Below are 19,707 nucleotides of genomic sequence, written 5' to 3' on the forward strand. Positions count from 1 at the left end.
ACTTGTTGTGGATAGTTGAGGCGGGTTGAGTTGTTTGGGGATACGTCACGGTTTGAATATTCGCTGGATACGTTGTGCCTGTCTGTGTTGGGTACGTTGTAGGATATATGACTTGTTGGGTTGTAGACGGATACGTTGTTGTCGGGTACGTAACTTGTTGAGTTGTAGTCGTAGAGGGGTACGTTGTAGTTGTGCCACTTGGTGTAAATCCGTTGTAGGTAGTAGTCGTTTGGCCATTCGTTGGGAACGTATACGTTACGGCTTGTCCGTTTTGGTTGACGTATTCCCTGTTTTCTAACGCGTCTTCGGACAACGGGCCATCATATACTGTGCTTGTATATGTGGAAGGATCGACCAAGTTGTCGCCATTTTTATCTGGACCTGGAAGTTGATTCTGGAAACTGGGTTCATTAGAGTTCGTCAACTGAGCAGATGCTTCAGCTAGAGAAAAAGCAAGTAACCAGAATATGATGGAGGTCTTCATGCTGAATCTAAAAATAACGTAATTTGATAATTTACTGCAGTAAGCAAAATACGTATGGGATTTCGGTCGATGGTTTACCGTATTTTATCTAAAGAGAGCTATTTGTGGCGACGTGTCGGATATAGTTTGCTAGCAAGAAAAAATGCACCATTTTCAAACCAGTGAAATTTACATAACAATAAAATAGGCGAGAAAAATCCCATTGATTTCATGCTGCAAAACCAAAAAAACAAAACGAACTTCCTTACATTTCGTTAAGTGCTCACCCTTGGGGTGACAACCATAAAACATTTACCGATAAAAAACGAAATAAATTTGTTGAGAGTAAGACTATCCCAGAACCAAAATGCGCGGTATACATACTTACAGATGCTGCAACCACCAACGATTTTTTTATGACTGAAACCAATTTTTAGGGAGACGTTGACTTTGGCACGAATCCATTGTTTCAGTTTACGGCCAATAACCGAGATCTTGAGAAGTAGGTAAAAAATCTGTCTTTCAACCAACAGTTCCCTCGAGAAAAAACCCTAATTATTGGTTATTAGATAGGCCAATCGATTTTTAGACCCTGACACCCAGACATCTCTTTCGTCGCAGTTATACGCAGACAAAATTGGGACTGGATTATCGATTTTGCGTACTTGGATTTTTTGAATTTGTGTAATGAATTAAATCCGAGACCTCCTACTCAGTAAACGAAAAAACATTTTTTAAATGTATTGCCAACCAAACAAAACCTTCCATTGTTTTCTTGGGAATGTAGGACCAAGCCTAAATGATTAAACAGGGTATAAAACTCTATAATTGATTCCGGCTCGACAGTTAACTGAGCTACTCTGCAAGGTAAGATCTTGAAAGACTTTTAATGAAACTGCAGTGTAATTGAAATTTGAACCGTGAAAATTATTCTGATGGGCTAGATTGTGCTAAATCCTTCATGGACAGTTTTGGTGCAGGAGGTTAAGAACTTTAGAACCATTTATTCTTAACAAAAAGAAGTACATTTTTTTGCAATTCCAGACCGAGATGATGAAGATCGCAGTAACAATCGCCGCTTGTATAGCCGTAGCCATAGCTGTTGATCTACGACAGTACCAACGACGAGAATACGTCAATGCGGACGGAACGCCGTTCACTGGTTTTCCAACTACGTCTGGATATACTGCTACTGGTGCGACCAACGGATACGTCGACCCTTACGCAGCGGCTGGTGGATATAATCCTTACGGTTCAACTGGTGGATATAATCCTTACGGTTACAACCCTTACAGTCCTTACGGATACAACCCTTACGATCCTTACGGTAATGGTGGAAAAAGTAAGGGAGGCAAGAGTAAAAAGCACGGAGGCAAAAGCGCATGGAAACATATGTATGGGGGAAAGAGCGCATGGAAACACGGAGGAAGGAGCCGTTACAATTTTTATCCACCACCACCACCTCCTATATTTGGTTGAAATAGCCAGAAGCATTCTTAACACGGTTGAGTCCAAAGATGTTGCTAGCTAATAAAATATTTTGATCCAATTATCTCTTTTTCTTATTTGAAACGAAAAACTTTCTTGGTGCTGTAGCTTGGTATTCAGAACAGTATTTCTCCAGTAATAGTGACCTCCCAGAAAAGATGCCGGCCCGGCTTTGGCCCCCCAACTTTCAAAATTTTTATCATTTTACGTAAAAAATTGTGTGGCCCCTGCTCGCCCCCCTCACCTGCTGTTTCCTAGAAATGCAACTGTAAAGAGTCACTGTTCATGCCTGCCAGTGGTTGCTAAGGCGTCAAAGACCAGGTGTGGCCGATGAGTTAAAGCAAACGTACCAATATTCCATCAGTTTATCATGTCCGAAGAACAGTTAGGTCACCTTTCTTGTATCATGGAATGAAGCGGCTTGATTGGACTGTACACTAGCGAATACAGCCAATCAGAGCCTCGACAGAAACATTAATAACAATATGGTCTTTTGTTTACAGAGTTTTTGTCGAGTATTCTGATTGGCTGTATTCACTAACGTACATTCTATCCGTGACTCAGAATGAATTTTAACTCAGTTAGGAAAAACTCCATGCTGATTGGATGAAAAAAATCCTTAACCAGTAGAATTTCAGTTTGGGCGAACTGGTTTTAATTTAAAATGAGATTTTACTAAGCTGGAGAGGTTTCATTTGCATTTAATCTACATCTAAACTTTTTTACTTTTTTTTATTTTCTTCTAAAGTGACCCTAACACCATAGCGATCACAGCTGTGAGTTGCATTCGGAACTCATGGCCACTTTCATTAATCGCAATCATACGCAACTGGTAATCGCTATGGTGCGAGGGCACCTTTATATTTGTAGATGTATATAGAACACGAGACAGCTAAAAACTACCAAACCACCCTCGACACCCTAGCGTGTCTGACGTCGCCACCCTGCAAATGGTTTTCGAATCACCTTTTCGAGACAAATATTACTTTTATGATTTAGATAAAAACAATGACTTTTTTTTTTTAATTTAATTTTTTCATTTCCAACATATCATAAGTCAGAAATTTCGTTTTTGGTTACTTTACACTCCAATATTACTTTTCATCCAGTTATACCTGAAAAATAAACAAATCCATCATTAGCACGAGGCATGTTTCCAGAGATCAAATGTCAAATCCAATGGTTATGGTCGCGGCCATTTTGAATCTCGTGTCTATGGAGGTCAACAGTTTGAAGTTTACGTCCACGGAGGTCAGCAAATTTTGCTTAAGTGTCTATGTAGCTCACCATTTTGATTAACAGGTCTTCAGAGATCGCCATTGTGACCCACATGGTTAAGATGGTCGACATTTGAATTTAAATGTCAGCGAAGGTCGCCATTTTGAATCATTTGTCGGTGAAGCTCCATTATGAATCACGATTTTAGATGCCAACAATTGCTATATATAGCTTGAATAGGCTGTGTATAGTACTTACAGTTTAAAAGTGGCTATGACTTCCATGATGTCCACCGAAATGAGATCCTCCGCCGTAATAGGGATTGGGGGGATACGGAGAATAGCCGTATGGAGATGGTGCAGCGTATGGAGATGGTGAGCCGTATGGAGACGGTGCGCCATAAGGAGACGGTGTAGGGTATGGGGTGTAGCCGTAAGGATTACCAGCACCGGTGTATGGGTCGGTTGGTGAGGTTGTTGGATAGCCGGTTGTTGCATAAGGATACGCTGTATACCCAGCCGTATATCCACCCGTTGTCGGATTGGTGGTTCCGTAATAGCCAGTAGTGGTCGGATACGTCGTTCCAGTGGTTGTCGTAGTAGTGGGTGGAAATCCGGTGTACGGTGTACCGTCGTAGTTAACGTATTCTCGATTACCATAATTAGTCGTTGCCGTTGCCGGATATGTGTAAGTTGGCTGAACGTAAGTTGGTTGCGTTGGGTAAGAATAGATCGCTTTGGCTTGGAATTCTTTGGCTGCTTCTGTTGAATTAGTTGTGGTGCCGTTGCTCAGTTTGGTTACTAGTTCTTTCAAATTCTCGGCCACCGCTGTAGCATTTTGCTGGGGAACGGGTACGGCATTGATGCAGGTGAAGCAACCCAAGAGAAAAGCACAGAACACCTTCATTTTGAGCTGAAAACAATTGGTCATCAGAAATGTAGACAATTTGGAAATATATGGAGGGAGAACGACGAGATAGGAATTCAGAATGCCAAAAGTACGAGGAAATACCAAAATTCGTGTCTTCAATGGTGATAGGCGAACATAAAACACAGCAATCTATAGCCTAACCATTCGGCCAACAATGCACAACACGTGCAGAGTAGGTCTATATCATTAACAATCTCATCGCATAGTCACGATGGCAAAAAAGGCAGATGCAACTGATGTACAGCAACAGGAATATCAAATGAATACAATTTTTGAAAAACGTCAATAGAGATCCAACAGTCCCTCTTTGAGATCTCAGGAACCGAAGAAAGGAAGGTGAATTTATGGATATTTTCAATAATAGCCTACAGAATAAACACTCTTACCCCAATCAGCTGGTCCTTTGAAGTGAACCACATCCTTGTTAGGAACGATTTAAATTGGTTCAAAGCACAATGGCCATTGTTTACATCGCGTGGGTAATCAGAGGCGGACTGTTTCGTGACTGAAGAAGGTTTGTCCATCCTCGGTCGTGAGAATCTGGACACTTGATAGTAAATGATTTGAATATATTTCTCTGATAATTTTTTTATTGGGAGTCGCAGTGGCTAAGTGAGTTCAGACAGTTTGAAATCGAATAAAGTAGGTTAGTGCCACTATCCTGGCAAAATTTCCCTCATTGCATACTGCATGGCGTTGTCCGTTTCATTAGCACATATGGTTCAGAAGAGTAGGACGTAAAAAATTTCATTTCGTTTCTGATCTATTTATAGATAATCAACGGTGAAATTGAGCTTGACATCTAACCTTGTTGCACGTTGTCATGGTTACGGCTATGTCCCTATGTAGGCTACATAAAGAGGTCCCATCCCTCTTTAAAATTCCCCTGGTCTGCTTCATTGGTAAAAAAAACAAAACCAACTTTACAACTGGTATTCCGCAACAACGCGGAAAGAAACAAGAAAGAGTCTAGTTGATCAAGACTATAAGAACTCTCCGATGGAGGAGAAAAGTTCGGTATTGTCCAAATTTCCCGCTCTTTTGAATTGTTGTTATTTACTATCATTTTAGTGAGTAATTTTCCACACCAATTTAGTGCCCCTCAAGTAAGAGTTGTGAAGTTCTATGGACATGTGAAACACAGACAAGGGGGAGAGGGTAAGTTGAAAAGAATTGTTTGTTCAATGTAAACATCAAAGCATTAGTCCGATGACAACGTCCGCGAAAAAATCGAGGCCATAATATGGCATATATTATATGTTGCAGTCTGATCGATGTAAATGATATGAATCATTCGGCAATCCTCGGCAGTTTCCGTAAAGCTGAAACTTTCAGAGCGAGCAAAACTTTCACGGTAGGCCGTTCGTAAAAATAGGAAGTGAGCGTTATTTCCTTCTTGTCTGGCTCACGTTAAAAGGCAACATTCCAGGGACAGAAAAAAGTGAAAGCACAATCCGGGGCTTTTCCAGTAGATATGTGATATAACAAAAAAAAAGAAAGAATGAATTTCTTAAAAATATTTTTAAATCAAATATAAGGAGGTTTACCAAAGTCTACCTGAAAACTAAAACAATTAAAATTTACGTGCGTGAAAATGGAAATTTGCTCTAGAGCAGTGGTTCCCAAGTTTCCCAACCTTTTTCAGCCTTCACACCTCTGAAGCAATGATTTAAACCTTTCACACCCCAAAATTTTATGTCCAGCATGTGATGACATGAGGTGCCCCCTTCCCATTTATCAGCTGGCTACACCCCTGAGACCCCAGTCCACACCCCCAAGGCTCTAGAGTTATGAGCTAGTCCAAATAAAAAATGGCAAAATCGGCTATAATCTAATCCCAGCCAACATGCTACTGGCATAATTCTTTTAGCGTTTTTCTTGTGCTTCGGTTTTGGTTGCAAATGAACGAAGAAATTTGTCCACATACTTACAGCTAATTTTAGGCAGCAATGGCTGGCTGACTGATGGCAGCAAGAGGAGGTGTTTGCTGGAATTGCTGTTGGTTACCATTTGGCTGCTGTGTAAATTGTGGTTGCCCTCCGAATTGTGGTTGGGTTGCGAATTGTGGTTGCTGGGTTCCAAATTGTGATTGTTGACCGAATTGTTGCTGTTGTTGTCCACCGAATGGAGGTCTGAATTGTTGTTGTCCACCAGCTTGCTGTTGTTGTTGTCCACTGAATGGAGGTCTGAATTGTTGTTGTCCGCCAGCTTGCTGTTGTTGCTGTCCACCGAATGGAGGTCTGAATTGTTGTTGTCCACCAGCTTGCTGCTGTGGCTGTCCACCGAATGGAGGTCTGAATTGTTGTTGTCCACCAGCTTGCTGTTGTTGTTGTCCACTGAATGGAGGTCTGAATTGTTGTTGTCCACCAGCTTGCTGTTGTTGGCCGAATTGTTGCCCACTGAATTGTGGTCGTTGGCTACCAAACTGTTGTGGCTGAGGTGCACCGATCTGTGGTCGTTGACCAAACTGCTGTTGAGTAAAGCTTGGGAATTGGGCCGAAGCAATAGACAGCCCAACAAGGGCAATGACTACAAAACTATTCATGGCAGCTGAAAAAGGGAGATTTAGATTGAGACATATTGAACAACTTAAACAGGATTTGTCCTATTTGCCGTATCAGGCCTATTTACGGCTTCTGGTTGCACATTGTAATTTCCGTCATATGTCTGTGGTCCCTGTTTTTTTTTATAGAAATGCTTATCCGTATATCTCGTAACTTTTGCAAAAGCTGCTGATAAAAACGCTTAGTTTCATTGAAACTGACAGACCCACACACGTGTGACTGAATTGCAAATCGATGTTGTCAGTGTCACAGATACACTTGCTTTTAATCCCTCTCATATCATATACTTTGTCGTCCTGTGTTATGCTTTCGATGAGCACTGAACTCGATACCCTTCTCAGTAAAAACTCTAACTATGCCACTCTACTGGTTTGTCATCTCTCTCAGAGAGTCTACATAGTCAGCAGTCATAGTCAATTTGTATTGAACACGGCTTGCGGGAATCGGAAATCTACGAAAGTACATATCGCCAAATCCATGCAAATGTATCGTTTTAAACCAGAAAAGAGCGAAGATGAAAACTCGATGCCTACTTACCCGTTTACGAAAATACCAGATATGCTGCCTTTTGTCGTATTCTTAACTTTTATAAGAAACTTTCTGCTAATAACTGAATGTCATTCTGCCCACGGGCGTCTGTAATGTTTGTTTGGGTATGTATTTCCAAAATGCGTGGGATTAATTAACCCAACACGTTACATGAAATGGATATTTTAAAAAATCCAGATGTCTTTTTTCTTAGTTTTGTTTGCTTTTTGAAATGCAATATGATGATTCAGCTAAAGTCAACAGTTGGTACGAAAAAGTTACTTAATACACAAAAGATAACAGAAAATTACCAAAGTTTATATCGGTAAAAATCGTTCTTGAATTTCTTTAGGGATTTGAGGGAAGAGTTGGGAGGCTGGCTGTAACATATACAGTAAAGATCCTCTCTGGATCTCTTAGCATCTAGATGAATTAAATTTTAAAGGCTGTTGAGGACAGAGTCGGGAAGGGGGTAAAACGATTAATGTGTTTACTCCACACTTTGACGTCTTCTTTTGGAATTCGGGGTTACACTAGTAATAGTATAACTTAATAAAACGCGAATAAATTGGAAGCATATTTGTCATTCGGATATTTTTATTTTATAATGGTATTACATATTCCTTTGGTGTATCAAACTGTCCCGGTTGTCCAGGTCCAAAGATTCCTTTAATGGGTCGCAGTTGATTACCCTGACTTGGAGGAGATGTTGACAGTCCAGGTTGCGTTGGCTGTGATGGGAACCCTGTCTGTGGTTGTGGTTGTTGAAACGGATTATTTGTAGGAAACTGCGACTGCTGCTGCGTCTGAAGTTGTGGTTGAGTGAAGGGATTGGTGTTTTGAAACGATTGTTGGGGTGGAAGCTGGTTCACTTGGGCAGGTGTGTTACGAAAAGGTGATGGACCAAATGGTTGATTGCTCGCAGTTGGAAACAAGAATTGCGGCGGTGCGACTGGCCCCTGGTTTACACCAAATCCCTGATTGTTTTGGGGGAATCCGGAAAAGGGTGATACGTAAGATGAAAATTGCTGATTTCCTCCAAATTGTCCAAATCCTTCAAAAGGTCTGATTGGTTGCTGGTAGCCGATGCTCGCCGGTTGCTGTGGGAAACCAAAGGGACTTAAGCCAATCGTCTGTGGAAAGCTGGTGAATGCGTTTGACTGCGGACTATTGATGCTTGCAAATGGCGACAGCAATGTGTTGCTTGTATATACTGATGAACCGTAGTCAAATGATGGTGACGATACATCAGGCGTAGAAGGGAACCGGTTGCTTCCGAACGGTTGCTGGTAAGTATTACTAGAGGATGGAGAATATCCATTGTCGAAGTAAAATGACGACGGGCCTGGTTGGTTGTAGGTTGGTAGGGCCCCATATAAAAATCTGTCTTGAGCATTAACAGTAGATGCCAAGGCAATGGCTATCATCAAAACAAGGTTTCTCATTTTGTCGAGACTCTGAAAGACAAAGATTGTGTTATCGTGACTGCGATGTCTGGTGGTATTGCTTGTGGACGAGATGCCAGGTAGGCCAGTTCTTAGTTCTGCGTCGAATACAGAACAAGATTGGTGTTACTGATGTTTCTTTGGTACTAGTAAGTATGGAAGTTAGAAAATGTCGAGAGGAACAGAAAATGAGTCAATCCCGATCTATTTTTAATACTGTGAAGATCTGGCAACAAATGGCCATAAGAACATTGGACAACAAATGCCTAGGGTTAAACCTAGGTAAGGACCCCTTTCATGGACAGCCAAGAGTAAGTCTGATTGTGAACCAAGACTGCTGTATCAGGGATTAAATTCAGCTTCCGCTATCCATATCCATAGAACAGCTTCACGTCTACTCCGATCCTAAGATTTCGATCTGTTCAACAGGATTGAAATTTATTCTCAAAAGCTACCGCAATTCGCACAGGCTTATATTCTTTGTCGTATTTTTGATGTTTAATGGGATATGAGATTTTAATAAAGCTTACCTTGTGCCGTGTCGATATGATACAGTCTAAAGAATTAATTAGGAGATCTAACGCCACGTTTAAAATGGCAAGTCTCTAAGAAGACTGTACACGACCCACCAGATGGTCATTTTTCGACAAAAAAAAAGTTTTTAACTGTGACTTATTTGAAGGCACGGTTTTGACACTTTTTTTTATAATGATTAGGATAAAAAAGTTTCCGTTATTATACCGTCAATGATCAAACTGGTCCCCTAGAACTAGCAAGAAGTATCTTTTGGATCGAGTAACAACAGCAAACGTCCTTTGAAAATTAAAAGAGATATTACAGAACATCCGTTTGATTTTTCAACTTATTAGTGAAGCACAAGGACCGTCCTAAAGCTCTATATTTTCAAGAAGTCAGAAAAGACACGTCTGCTCCCGGACAAGCTCAAAGCATGTACAATTGGTCGAAAGAAGTTGGGATTCAAAACTGGATTCTTCTGTTTTGGTATGTTGACTCATCAAGAATATCTGATGCACCCTCGGCATCTGTTCCGGAGGATTCGCAAAACCAAGAATCTTGTACACTTCGAGATATCACCAATGATTGATATGATTTTTAATCAATGGAAACTAAATTATCATGTTCTTAAGATCAGTCTGTAGCAATTCCATCAGTTTACCACTCTTCCATTGTCATTTTGTAACTATGCCCTGTATCTCCAAACGCAAACCCAGACTCAGAAATCCGTGCCTTAACGCTAACAAAAGAACAACTAACAATTTTTCAATTTATTTATTTATTTAAAACCCAGATGTCTTGGACATATTCTGCCATGGATCCAGCACAATTCAATGGAAGTCTGAAATAAAATTGAAACAAGGAAATTATGCTCCATTAGGCTTTGGAACAAAATTTTAGGCCTTGGCGTAACAGGGGTATCTTTGTGAAGCTGAAGTTCCAGGATCCCTGGTTTGAGCATTTATCGTGCAATAGAGGAAGACATCAGATGCCCTTTTCTACCCAACCCATTGCCAAAAAAGAAAACCCGAACAAAATACAACCCATTCGGAAATCTTCGTTCGTTTCCGTAAAGCTGAATCTGTTATCTTATTCGATAAACTGGCAATTTAGTTTTGAGCAATCTAAAAGAAGCCAGGGTTATACACAAACCAACAAGACATGTCAGCATACCAATAGTGATATTAACTAGCCAAGCACTACGCACAGCCACCCAATGACCTGGGATGTACCAAAAAAAGGATGTAGAAAAGTATACCAGTACCTTATCCCCCAAAGCTACTGGGACAGCTTCCAGAATTGTTACCAGTAAGGTACGTGGTACCGTCAGAGTTGTAGCCGTACTGGCAACCACCATCTGCAGTAACTATAAATTGGCTACCATCAGCAGCGGTCTGTCCATACTTATTTCCAAGACTATCGTAAGTGTAGATATCGCCATTAGGGTTTTTGTAGTATGTAACTCCGTTCAGGTCATACGACTCCGTTCCGTCTGCGTATACGGTCATTTGCAGGTTGTTACTGTCGGTGTAGTAGAAAGTTCCATCTGGGTTGAGATACATGGTTTTGCCATTCTCGATTTTGTATTCTCTTCCGTCGCTCCCCCTGTAGTACGTAACTCCGTCGTTTGGATTAACGTAAGACGTAATACCATCTGTCCCGGTTGTGTATGTAACACCATTGGAAACGTAGTAAGTTGATCCGTCTGGGTTCATGTAGCGCACTAATCCGTCATTTGGGTCAACGTAAGATGTTCTTCCAGATGTATCCGTTGTGTATTCGATTCCGTTAGAAACGTAAGAAGTCGATCCGTCGGGATTGTTGTAATGCGTCAAACCATCGTTTGGGTCAACATAAGATGTAACACCATCCGGCGCGGTTGAGTATTGTATACCATTGGAAGTGTAGTAGGAAGAACCGTCGGGATTACGATAATGGGTGACTCCGTCGGTCGGATCAATATACGACGTTACGCCATCCGTTCCAGTTGTATATTTGATACCGTCAGAAGTGTAATAAGACGATCCGTCGGGGTTTAGGTAATGTGTTAATCCGTCGTTGGGATCAACGAAAGACGTAACACCATCCGTTCCAGTTGTATATTGAATTCCGTTTACGGTATAGTAAGAGGTACCATCTGGGTTTCTGAAATGAGTAACGCCATTTTGATCAACGAATGAAGATGGTTGTGGATTAGGAACTGGCTGTTGTGGGGTTGTTGTTGGCTGTTGTGGGTTTGTCGTGGGATTAACTACGGGTTGTTGTGGGTTTATCACGGGCTGCTGTGGGTTAAAGCCAGGTTGTTGTGGGTTGAAGCCGGGTTGTTGTGGGTTGAAGACTGGTTGTTGTGGGTTGAAGACCGGTTGTTGTGGGTTGAAGACTGGTTGTTGTGGGTTGAAGGTTGGTTGTTGTGGATTGACCACAGGTTGCTGTGGATTGAAAACGGGTTGTTGTGGGTTGAACGGTGTAGGTTGTTGTGGGTTTACTACGGGTTGTTGTGGGTTGAACGTTGTAGGTTGTTGTGGGTTGAAGACTGGTTGTTGAGGGATGACTACGGGTTGTTGAGGATTGAACGTCGTTGGTTGTTGCGGGTTGAATGTCGTTGGCTGTTGGTTAGGAGTTGGTTGCCCTATTGTGCCTGGTTGTTGTGGGTTGAACCCAATTTGTTGTTGATTGGGAATTGGTTGCCCGATGGTGTTTGGTTGTTGGGGATTGAAAACTCCTTGCTGGTTTGGAAATCCGTTCACTACAGGTTGACGTAAGATCTGTTGTTGCCCAATGATTTGTTGCTGCTGAGGGACAAATTGTCCAAATTGCTGCTGTTGGATACCAGGGAAGGTCTGGAGAGTCCCAGGGCGTTGTCCGATAAGCTGCCCATTTACTGCAATCTGCTGCTGGCCAGGGAATGTTTGAAACTGTCCTACCTGTGGAAATCGATTTTGAATAAGTTGCTGTTGAGCTCCAGATGGAAATGCAGTCTGTCCATTAGGTAGTCGAACGCCTGTGGGTAGTCCGTTGAAACCTTGCTGTGGGTTTGAAAAGACTGTTGGTCGGTTGATGATCGGTTGACCTGGCTGTCCAAAGAATGTTTGACCTCCATTGATTAACTGTGGAGCTCCATTTGGAATAAACTGCCCAGTTGGTGTCCTCAATTGAGGTCCACCAAAAACTTGTGTGGTGGGAAACCTTGTCGTCGGAAAATAGTTGGTTTGTTGCGTAGGAAAGCGTTGTTGCGGGAACGGAAATGTTTGAATTTGCCCAGGTAGTGCTCTCTTGGAATTTTCCACAGCACCATCTGTAGCATTAACTTTAGGTTCGTCTTCGGATTCTTGGATTGTAGATTTCAAATTTGCGAAGATGTCTTTGACATCACCATCATCTACCTGTTTAATGACCGCTGCTTGACATCTTGTCACTAACAATAATACCAACAAAATCCTCATTTTGGACTGAAAGATAAACATATGAAAAGTTAAGCTTGGTCGCTGTGTGGGGTGGAATTTGGCAGAATGGATGACAGGCCTATCGTCATACCCTTTTTGTAATGTTATTTTATGATCTCATTATTATTCAAACTGTTTTTGTTACAACCAAGGTCCAAAACCTTTAATTTGATCTCCACTTCTACTAGCTGGGTTTCGCCATTTTGGAACACCTTGTTCCAGTTTGCAGCTTTTAACTTTCTGTCGGAGAGTCAACACAGCTAATGATGTACCCAAGCCTACAGTCACTATCCAAGGATATCAAACGATAACCTCATAACAAAATGGAGTTATCCCCCTTTACTCTTTCATTAGGTGGAGATGGTCGTCGGCTGCAAAGTTTAAACGCGAACTGATCAAAATTGTTCAAAATTTTTTTGTATTGTGTCTCAATATTAAAAACTGTTAAAGTAGTGCTAAATCGATATGAAATAAGTTTAAGCCAACCATTTTTCTGGTCAATTTCAGATCAGAAAAAAAAATTAAACTTACCTTTGTGAATAAAAAGTAAAAGTGAACCATCAAAATCCTGCGATCACCTATGATGAGAACACACCAGCCCGTTACTCCACCACGACGATAATTCCACCATGTCTAATTAAAAACGACACATGGTGGTAATACAATGACGAAAGTGGGACGTGGTGAAAGATAGTTTTTGTGCCCCTGGCGGACACATTTGGTGTACTTTTGGAGTGGTCTATGCATATGTTGTATTTGTTTCGTGGATAATGAACTATCTGTAAGCAGATCTGATATAAAGACTGAAAAATGCCCACATGATGAACAACCAGTTCACCTGTACCGGAACTCTTGAGAGCCGGGGTGGTTTATTGAGTTAGACGCTTGCTCACTAATACATTCGGATTTTTAAACCCGGTTTCTCCCTATCACGCAAGTCCAGGGGCTGACGTTGGACAATAAACCGAAGCCGAAGCCCCGTGTGCTACGGGTTATGCTCGTGAAAGATCCCCTGACAACATCAGCCCAATTAGGACGTAAAACTTTCAATTCATTTCTCTTTTGTACCGGAACTTCTTGTAAAGTGCTTGGGAAACAACGACTTTTAGACAGGTTCGTGACAGACCTCGTTGTTCCCAAAGCAGTTCCGGTACCACACTTGTGTCCGAATATAAGAAAGAGTTTTGGATGTTTGACAATGCATCACTGACTTATTAGCTTGACACTTTATCAAATTCAACAATGGATTGATACCTTGAGCATGGAGCTCGGTCATAGCGTCGTCACAGAAGAGCCTTTGAAATTTAAAATTAGATTGCCATTACACCGCGCACAAATTCTCAAAGTATCATCTTTCTTTTCTTGGCACTATGTCGTTATTCTATGATCAGAATGTATTGAATGTTACTGCAACAAGCTCTCATTTCCCAAAACCTGTGCTATTAGAACATGGTGGCCTTAAGAAGACTCTCTGGATCACCAGAAAGCGGCAAAAAAAGAAGCTATTTGAACCACCATCTATTTATTTGAATGATTACATTGGCAAAAGACGTAACAGTCAAAACCATCAAATTCTTTTTGGTTTCAATTAACCCGCATAGTAATATCGTTGTTGGTTCGTACGAGCAGTGGTGTAGGATGTTTGCGGAGATCTGGCTTGCGTGTACGTTGGTTGCGTTCCTGTAGTCTGAGCATACGTTGACTGGTATGTTGGGGTACGATTGGTTGGTGCGTATACATTGCTGTATGTTGGTCTACTTGCTTGTTGTTGGTAGTACTGGGTTGGTCTTGCCTGCTGTTGGTAGTATTGGGTTTGTGGTCGGCTGTATTGTGTTTGTTGCGTCTGTGGTCGGCTGTACTGGGTCTGCGGTCTGCTATACTGGGTTTGTTGCGTTTGTGGTCGACTGTATTGGACCTGTAGTTGACTGTACTGGGTTTGTTGAGTCTGTGGTCGGCTATACTGGCTGTATTGCGTTTGTGGTCGACTGTACTGACTGTATTGCGTTTGTGGTCGATTGTATTGCGTTTGCTGTTGACCGAATTGCGTTTGTTGTGGACGGTTGTATTGGATTTGCTGCGATTGCGGTCGAATGTATTGGGTTGGTGTAGCCTGTTGTTGATAATATTGGGCTTGTTGCGTCTGTGGTCGGTTGTATTGTGTTTGTTGCGTCTGTGGTCGGTTGAATTGGGTTTGCTGCGTCTGTGGTCGGCTGAATTGGGCTTGCTGTGTCTGTGGTCGATTGAATTGGCTTTGTTGAGTCTGGTCGTACTGATATGGTCTTGCTTGTTGGTAATATTGGTTTTGTGGTTGTCTGTATTGAGATGTCTGGGCTTGCTGGTAGTATCTGTTTGGTTGTTGCTGATTTAGGCCATAGTTTGCTTGGTTTACGCCAGCGTAGTTAGTATATTGAGGCCTTTGAGCTATGGTTGCAGCATCGAGACTTGGTGAAGAAGCTCTCACTTTCGCGTACATGTCTGTTAAGGCATTTGCAGCAGAAGCCTTATCTACGGTAGTTGTTGGAGTACCAGCCTTAGGTGTGAGGGATTTGGTAGAGACGGATTTTCTGGATTTTGTACTTGGTTCAGAAGCTGCTGGGGTAGACGATCTTGTGAGTGGTACTGAAGTCGGCTCGCTAGTTCGAGTAAGTGGAACGGACACTTTTGGTGTACTCGATCTGGTAAGCGGAACAGAAGCTGTTGGGGTACTGGTTCTTGTAAGTGGAACGAAAACTTTGGGAGTACTCGTTCTGGTAAGCGGAGGGGAAGTTGTTGGTGTACTCGTTTTGGTAAGCGGAACGGCAGTTGTTGGTGTACTAGTTCTTTTAAGTGGAACGGAAGCTTTTGGTGTACTGGTCCTTGTAAGTGGAACGGAAGCTTTTGGCGTACTGGTTCGGGTAGCAGGAACAGACGCAGTTGGGGCGCTGACTCTTCGTAATGGAACTGTGACCTCTGGTGTTCTGGTTGGCGTTGCAGATTTTAATCGTTGAAGCATAGACGTCAGGCTTGATGCTGTGTCAGTTTTGGTGGTATCGACAGTCGGTGGTGCGGCCACTGGTTTCGGCTCCGGAACTGCATTGGTTGGTGTGGACGCAGTGTTTAAACGTTTGAACATATCAGAAAGACTGTTTGCTGCTTCGGCTTTATTGTCATTCTCTGGAGGTGGAATGGGGACGGGAGCAGGTGCTCGGTTTTGAAGCCGGCTCATCATGGCAGCTAACCCTGAAGCGGCATTAGTGTTGGTGGGTGCTGGGTCCACGGCTAAAGAGCTTGTCAAGCTGACAAGGATGAAGAGAAGGACCATCATGGTGGATTCTGAAATGGAAGATATTACTGGATCATTGAATATGATTGGAACGAGTCAACGGGAAAGTGATTCTTCAAGAATTTGATAATTCACTTTTTTGGAAGCTGAAAGAATGGAAGACTAAATGTCGATTATAATACGAGAGGGAAACGATTCAATTAAGACATTCTCAAAATAGAAAAAGCAGTGCAGTCAACAACTAAAACAAAAAAATATTTCCTATAGTGACCCAATTCAGTTCATTAACATAAACATAAAAGGTCGCCAACTAGTATCATAAGATTTAAAAAAAAATCGAAAAAAATAATACGAAGAAAGCTAATCCTACCTTAGTCTCTACAATGAACTGTATCTGATAATTCCAAGTCGTTAAAAAATCTCATAGAAAAAAATCAATAAGGAGGTTTGGTAAGAAGACGTAATGAAAAACTTCGCCTTGGTGTTGATTTTTTTAATTATGGGACATAAACAGATGTCCGATCACAGACGTTTATTTGTAATGTTCTCAGGATGGGTGGGGAATTGATTCAGATTGTTCTAGTTCCCAGCTTCTGCCTATTAGGCGTAGGTTGGAGCTCTAACGTTCGTTTTCTTCACAACTTGGGATTAATTCTAATTTTTAGAAATCTGACCGTTTGAAATTATTTCATGTAAGCATATGATTATCTTACAGTTGCGTTATTTCTGAAAATAAGCCTCCTTTAAATTGCTGGGTAAAAATCATTTGGGCTCCATCGTTGGTTAATAGCATTTTGATGGATGTCGCCAGTCATGAAGGCATGCCCTAACGGAACATAGCCAGATTGTGACTCGATTTGTCAAGTTCTTATTGAAAAGCGTCATCACAATAGTGTTTAAGAACTACGTCTTAGTCTTAGTTCGTATTAGCTGGACATTGTGACGATGAATGAATGGATGCTTTTCGCTCAAACGCTGAAAGGCTGTCGCAAACGATATATTGAGCTCTTGTGATCTTGAGCGACTAGTGCCAGTATGTCTTCCTACTAAGGCTATAAGACCATTCAGATATCACAAACCATGCGGCTTATAAGATTTCTGTTGCGACTTTGCTTGATAACCATTATGCTGTTGTAATGCAGAGTCATTTGGGGCCTTTTCCACACGCCTGTCGTGGTTTCCATTGTAATGTACAGCCATTTGTTTCTTAGAAACTCTAACGACTACAGCATTATCATGTCTGACCTTTTACGACTTCGTAAGTATTAGGGACAGGTGCGACATCGCAATACAATCACCTTGCGATTTCGCGTGTCTGGTTATAGGTCAGAGGCAATGAAGTTAAAACGTAATGGATACTTATATTATTTTTTTATTTTTTGAAAATTAACCAGAGAAGGTTGCAGGACAGCTTCCTACGTTGGTCACCAAATTGGTTCCGCCGTTTACGTCAACGTTGTATCTGCATCCGTTGCGGTCAATGATATATTGGCTACCGTCGTTGTTCTGACCATAAATGTTGCCAACATTATCCGTAGTGTACTGGCTTCCGTCATTCGGATTGAAATATACTGTTGTTCCGTTCTGGGTGTAGCTTTCTATTCCGTTTTGGTCAACATTGATTACTGTACCGTTTGCGTCTGTGTAGTAGAAGGTTCCGTCGCCGTTAGAGTAGTAGGGTATATTATTGACAAGCTTGTATGTACGACCATCTGTACCAATGTAGTAAGTGATGTTGTCTGAAGGATTTACATAGGATACGGTTCCGTCTGGAGTTCTGACGTATGTAATTCCGTTCTGGACAAATCTTTCGTTTCCGTTGGCGTCCACGTCGATTCTTTGTCCATTGGATCCGATATAATACTTCTGACCAGTAGAGTCAATGGTGTACCGTATTCCGGTGGTTGGGTCAACGTACGATGTTGTTCCGTCTGCGTTTGCTGTATACGTAATTCCGTTTTGTACGTAATTTGTGGTACCATCAGCGTTTACTGTATAAGTAATTCCGTTTTGTACGTAACTTGTTGTCCCGTCTGCGTTAACTGTATAAGTAATTCCATTTTGTACGTAACTTGTTGTACCATCAGCATTAATTGTATAAGTGATTCCGTTTTGAACGTAAGTCTTCGAACCATCTACGTTTACATAAACCTTATTACCATTTGCGTCTTTGTAATGTTGTTGTTTGGTCTGTAAGTCAGTGTAGTAAGGAATACCGTTTACGTCTGCGACTTGATAACGCCGGCCGTCGTCTAAAGTTATAAAGGTGTTGCCGTTTGTGTCTACTGTGTACGGTCCTCCGTAACCTCCATAATTTGGGATGATTCGGTTGCCTTGGGCATCAGATGGATAGACGGTTCCGGAGCTAGAGTCTTGTAAGGATCCGCTGGACTGTACGACGTATTGCTTGTTTTCGGGATCAAGATAAAAAATACCGCTGTTAGTGGTAGTAGTCGTAGGCGTGCCGTACGGATTGTAAACTGGGGCTGTTGTTCCGTAAGGGTTGTAAGTCGGATACGTATTTGAACCGTAAGGGTTAAAGGTAGTTCCAGTTGTTCCATAGGTGTTGTAAGTTGGGGCAGTGTTGCCGTAGACTGGTTGCGTTGTACCGTATTGGTATGTGGTCGGAGAGCCATATTGGTAGGTAGGGTATTGTGGTACGCTTCCAAATGCATTATAGGTAGGGAAGACTGGTTGCTGAACGGGTGGATAATACGTAGTCGGATATGGATAAGCTTTCTTCATATTAGTGGGTGCCGTTGTGTTTTTGGTGTTGTTATCTATTGCGGCGAAGGGGTTTTCCACGGTAAAGACGGGCTTTTGCACATTCTCGGTTACTTGCCCAGCAGTCTTTCCCAGCTTGGCGAGGAGATCCTGCAGACTTGTGGAAACGTCAGCTCGATCATTCGTTGAGCTTGTTGCAGGTTCATCTTTAGCAAACTTGTTCTTCAACTGTTCCAGAGAAAGACCAGATACGGCAATGATGCCAATGGCGACGAAAACGAAGAGCGACTTCATGGTGGAATTTTGGACTGAAATGAGAAAAGAAGAGGACATTTTCGTTGATATCCTAACGTGAACACGCCTGTAATGTCGTGTAGAACTAAAAACCTCAGCTCCGGTCGCCTTCTGCTAGACGTTCCTGGAGTTTCGGTTACAACTGGTATTTTGATCAGATGTTAAAATGGTCAGACTATTGCTAAATTTTTACAAAATTTGACGAAGATTCCAATCCTGTCCAAAGATTCTCGCATCTGTGTCCTTTCATGAATAAGGTATCTGTTACACTGGTAAGACAGCTGTCTGAAAAGCTGACTGACCCAAATGCTGCCAACCTTCTGCAATTGTAGCATGTGTAAAGCCTAGGTACCCAAGGTAACAAATCACATATCAAAGAGAAAAAAGTCCAAAAGTGAGTAAATCAAAGGATGTGGGCACAAAAGAGGTGTATTACCTGCCCGAGATTATCAAGATAGAAAAAGAATGACGAAGCTATGTTACCTTACCTCTGTTCATTAGCCCTTGCGATAACCTCAAAGGATGACTATATAGCTACCAGCGCACCTTCCTCGTCTTCTGACAGGAGTTGTAGGATGGGCATCATCTTCGTTATACTCGCCTCTGCCTTTTTTAACAAATCGATAATGACCTACTCTTTTTTATTGATTTTTTGAAAGATAGCAATATGATATGTGCAAATAAAAAACAGTTGGACAAAATAAATTCAGAAACGTTTTCTAGAAAGTTCTTAAGTTGTCCATCGTTTTATCCAGATTGAAGATACGCGGAGATGAATCATTTTTAACCAGCAAAGAGGCATGCGTTATCAAGAAAAAGTCAGTGTTTTGAG

At 41.8% G+C, this 19,707-nt stretch overlaps 7 protein-coding genes across 7 annotated transcripts in view; 1 reads left to right on the plus strand and 6 right to left on the minus strand.

Moving 5' to 3' along the window:
* Window positions 1–484, minus strand: part of LOTGIDRAFT_156098 (hypothetical protein) — a gene marked incomplete at both ends in the record, with an annotated part of 43,323 nt that extends 42,839 nt beyond the window's left edge. Inside the window, one exon of the mRNA XM_009046119.1 lies at window positions 113–484. Within this exon, the coding sequence (XP_009044367.1) occupies window positions 113–484 (372 nt within the window). The remainder of the gene's footprint in view (window positions 1–112) is intronic.
* Window positions 485–1,513: 1,029 nt separating this feature from the next.
* LOTGIDRAFT_156099 (hypothetical protein) lies at window positions 1,514–1,942 on the plus strand (the record flags this gene model as incomplete). The annotated part of the gene is made up of 1 exon (XM_009046120.1): window positions 1,514–1,942. The coding sequence occupies one exon, from the start codon at window positions 1,514–1,516 to the stop codon at window positions 1,940–1,942; it is 429 nt and encodes a 142-aa protein (XP_009044368.1).
* A 1,488-nt stretch (window positions 1,943–3,430) lies between these two features.
* LOTGIDRAFT_156100 (hypothetical protein) lies at window positions 3,431–4,075 on the minus strand (the record flags this gene model as incomplete). The annotated part of the gene is made up of 1 exon (XM_009046121.1): window positions 3,431–4,075. The coding sequence occupies one exon, from the start codon at window positions 4,073–4,075 to the stop codon at window positions 3,431–3,433; it is 645 nt and encodes a 214-aa protein (XP_009044369.1).
* Window positions 4,076–6,038: 1,963 nt separating this feature from the next.
* Window positions 6,039–6,644, minus strand: LOTGIDRAFT_156101 (hypothetical protein; the record flags this gene model as incomplete). Its single annotated transcript, XM_009046122.1, has 1 exon — window positions 6,039–6,644. The coding sequence occupies one exon, from the start codon at window positions 6,642–6,644 to the stop codon at window positions 6,039–6,041; it is 606 nt and encodes a 201-aa protein (XP_009044370.1).
* Window positions 6,645–7,793: 1,149 nt separating this feature from the next.
* LOTGIDRAFT_156102 (hypothetical protein) lies at window positions 7,794–8,636 on the minus strand (the record flags this gene model as incomplete). Its single annotated transcript, XM_009046123.1, has 1 exon — window positions 7,794–8,636. One exon carries the CDS (start codon window positions 8,634–8,636, stop codon window positions 7,794–7,796), a length of 843 nt encoding a protein of 280 aa, XP_009044371.1.
* A 1,781-nt stretch (window positions 8,637–10,417) lies between these two features.
* Window positions 10,418–12,595, minus strand: LOTGIDRAFT_156103 (hypothetical protein; the record flags this gene model as incomplete). The annotated part of the gene is made up of 1 exon (XM_009046124.1): window positions 10,418–12,595. The coding sequence occupies one exon, from the start codon at window positions 12,593–12,595 to the stop codon at window positions 10,418–10,420; it is 2,178 nt and encodes a 725-aa protein (XP_009044372.1).
* Window positions 12,596–17,243: 4,648 nt separating this feature from the next.
* Window positions 17,244–18,875, minus strand: LOTGIDRAFT_156105 (hypothetical protein; the record flags this gene model as incomplete). The annotated part of the gene is made up of 1 exon (XM_009046125.1): window positions 17,244–18,875. The coding sequence occupies one exon, from the start codon at window positions 18,873–18,875 to the stop codon at window positions 17,244–17,246; it is 1,632 nt and encodes a 543-aa protein (XP_009044373.1).
* Between the last annotated feature and the right edge of the window lie 832 nt (window positions 18,876–19,707).

Source organism: Lottia gigantea, assembly GCF_000327385.1.
Source record: "Lottia gigantea unplaced genomic scaffold LOTGIsca_10, whole genome shotgun sequence".
NCBI classification, from domain to species: Eukaryota; Metazoa; Mollusca; class Gastropoda; family Lottiidae; genus Lottia; species Lottia gigantea.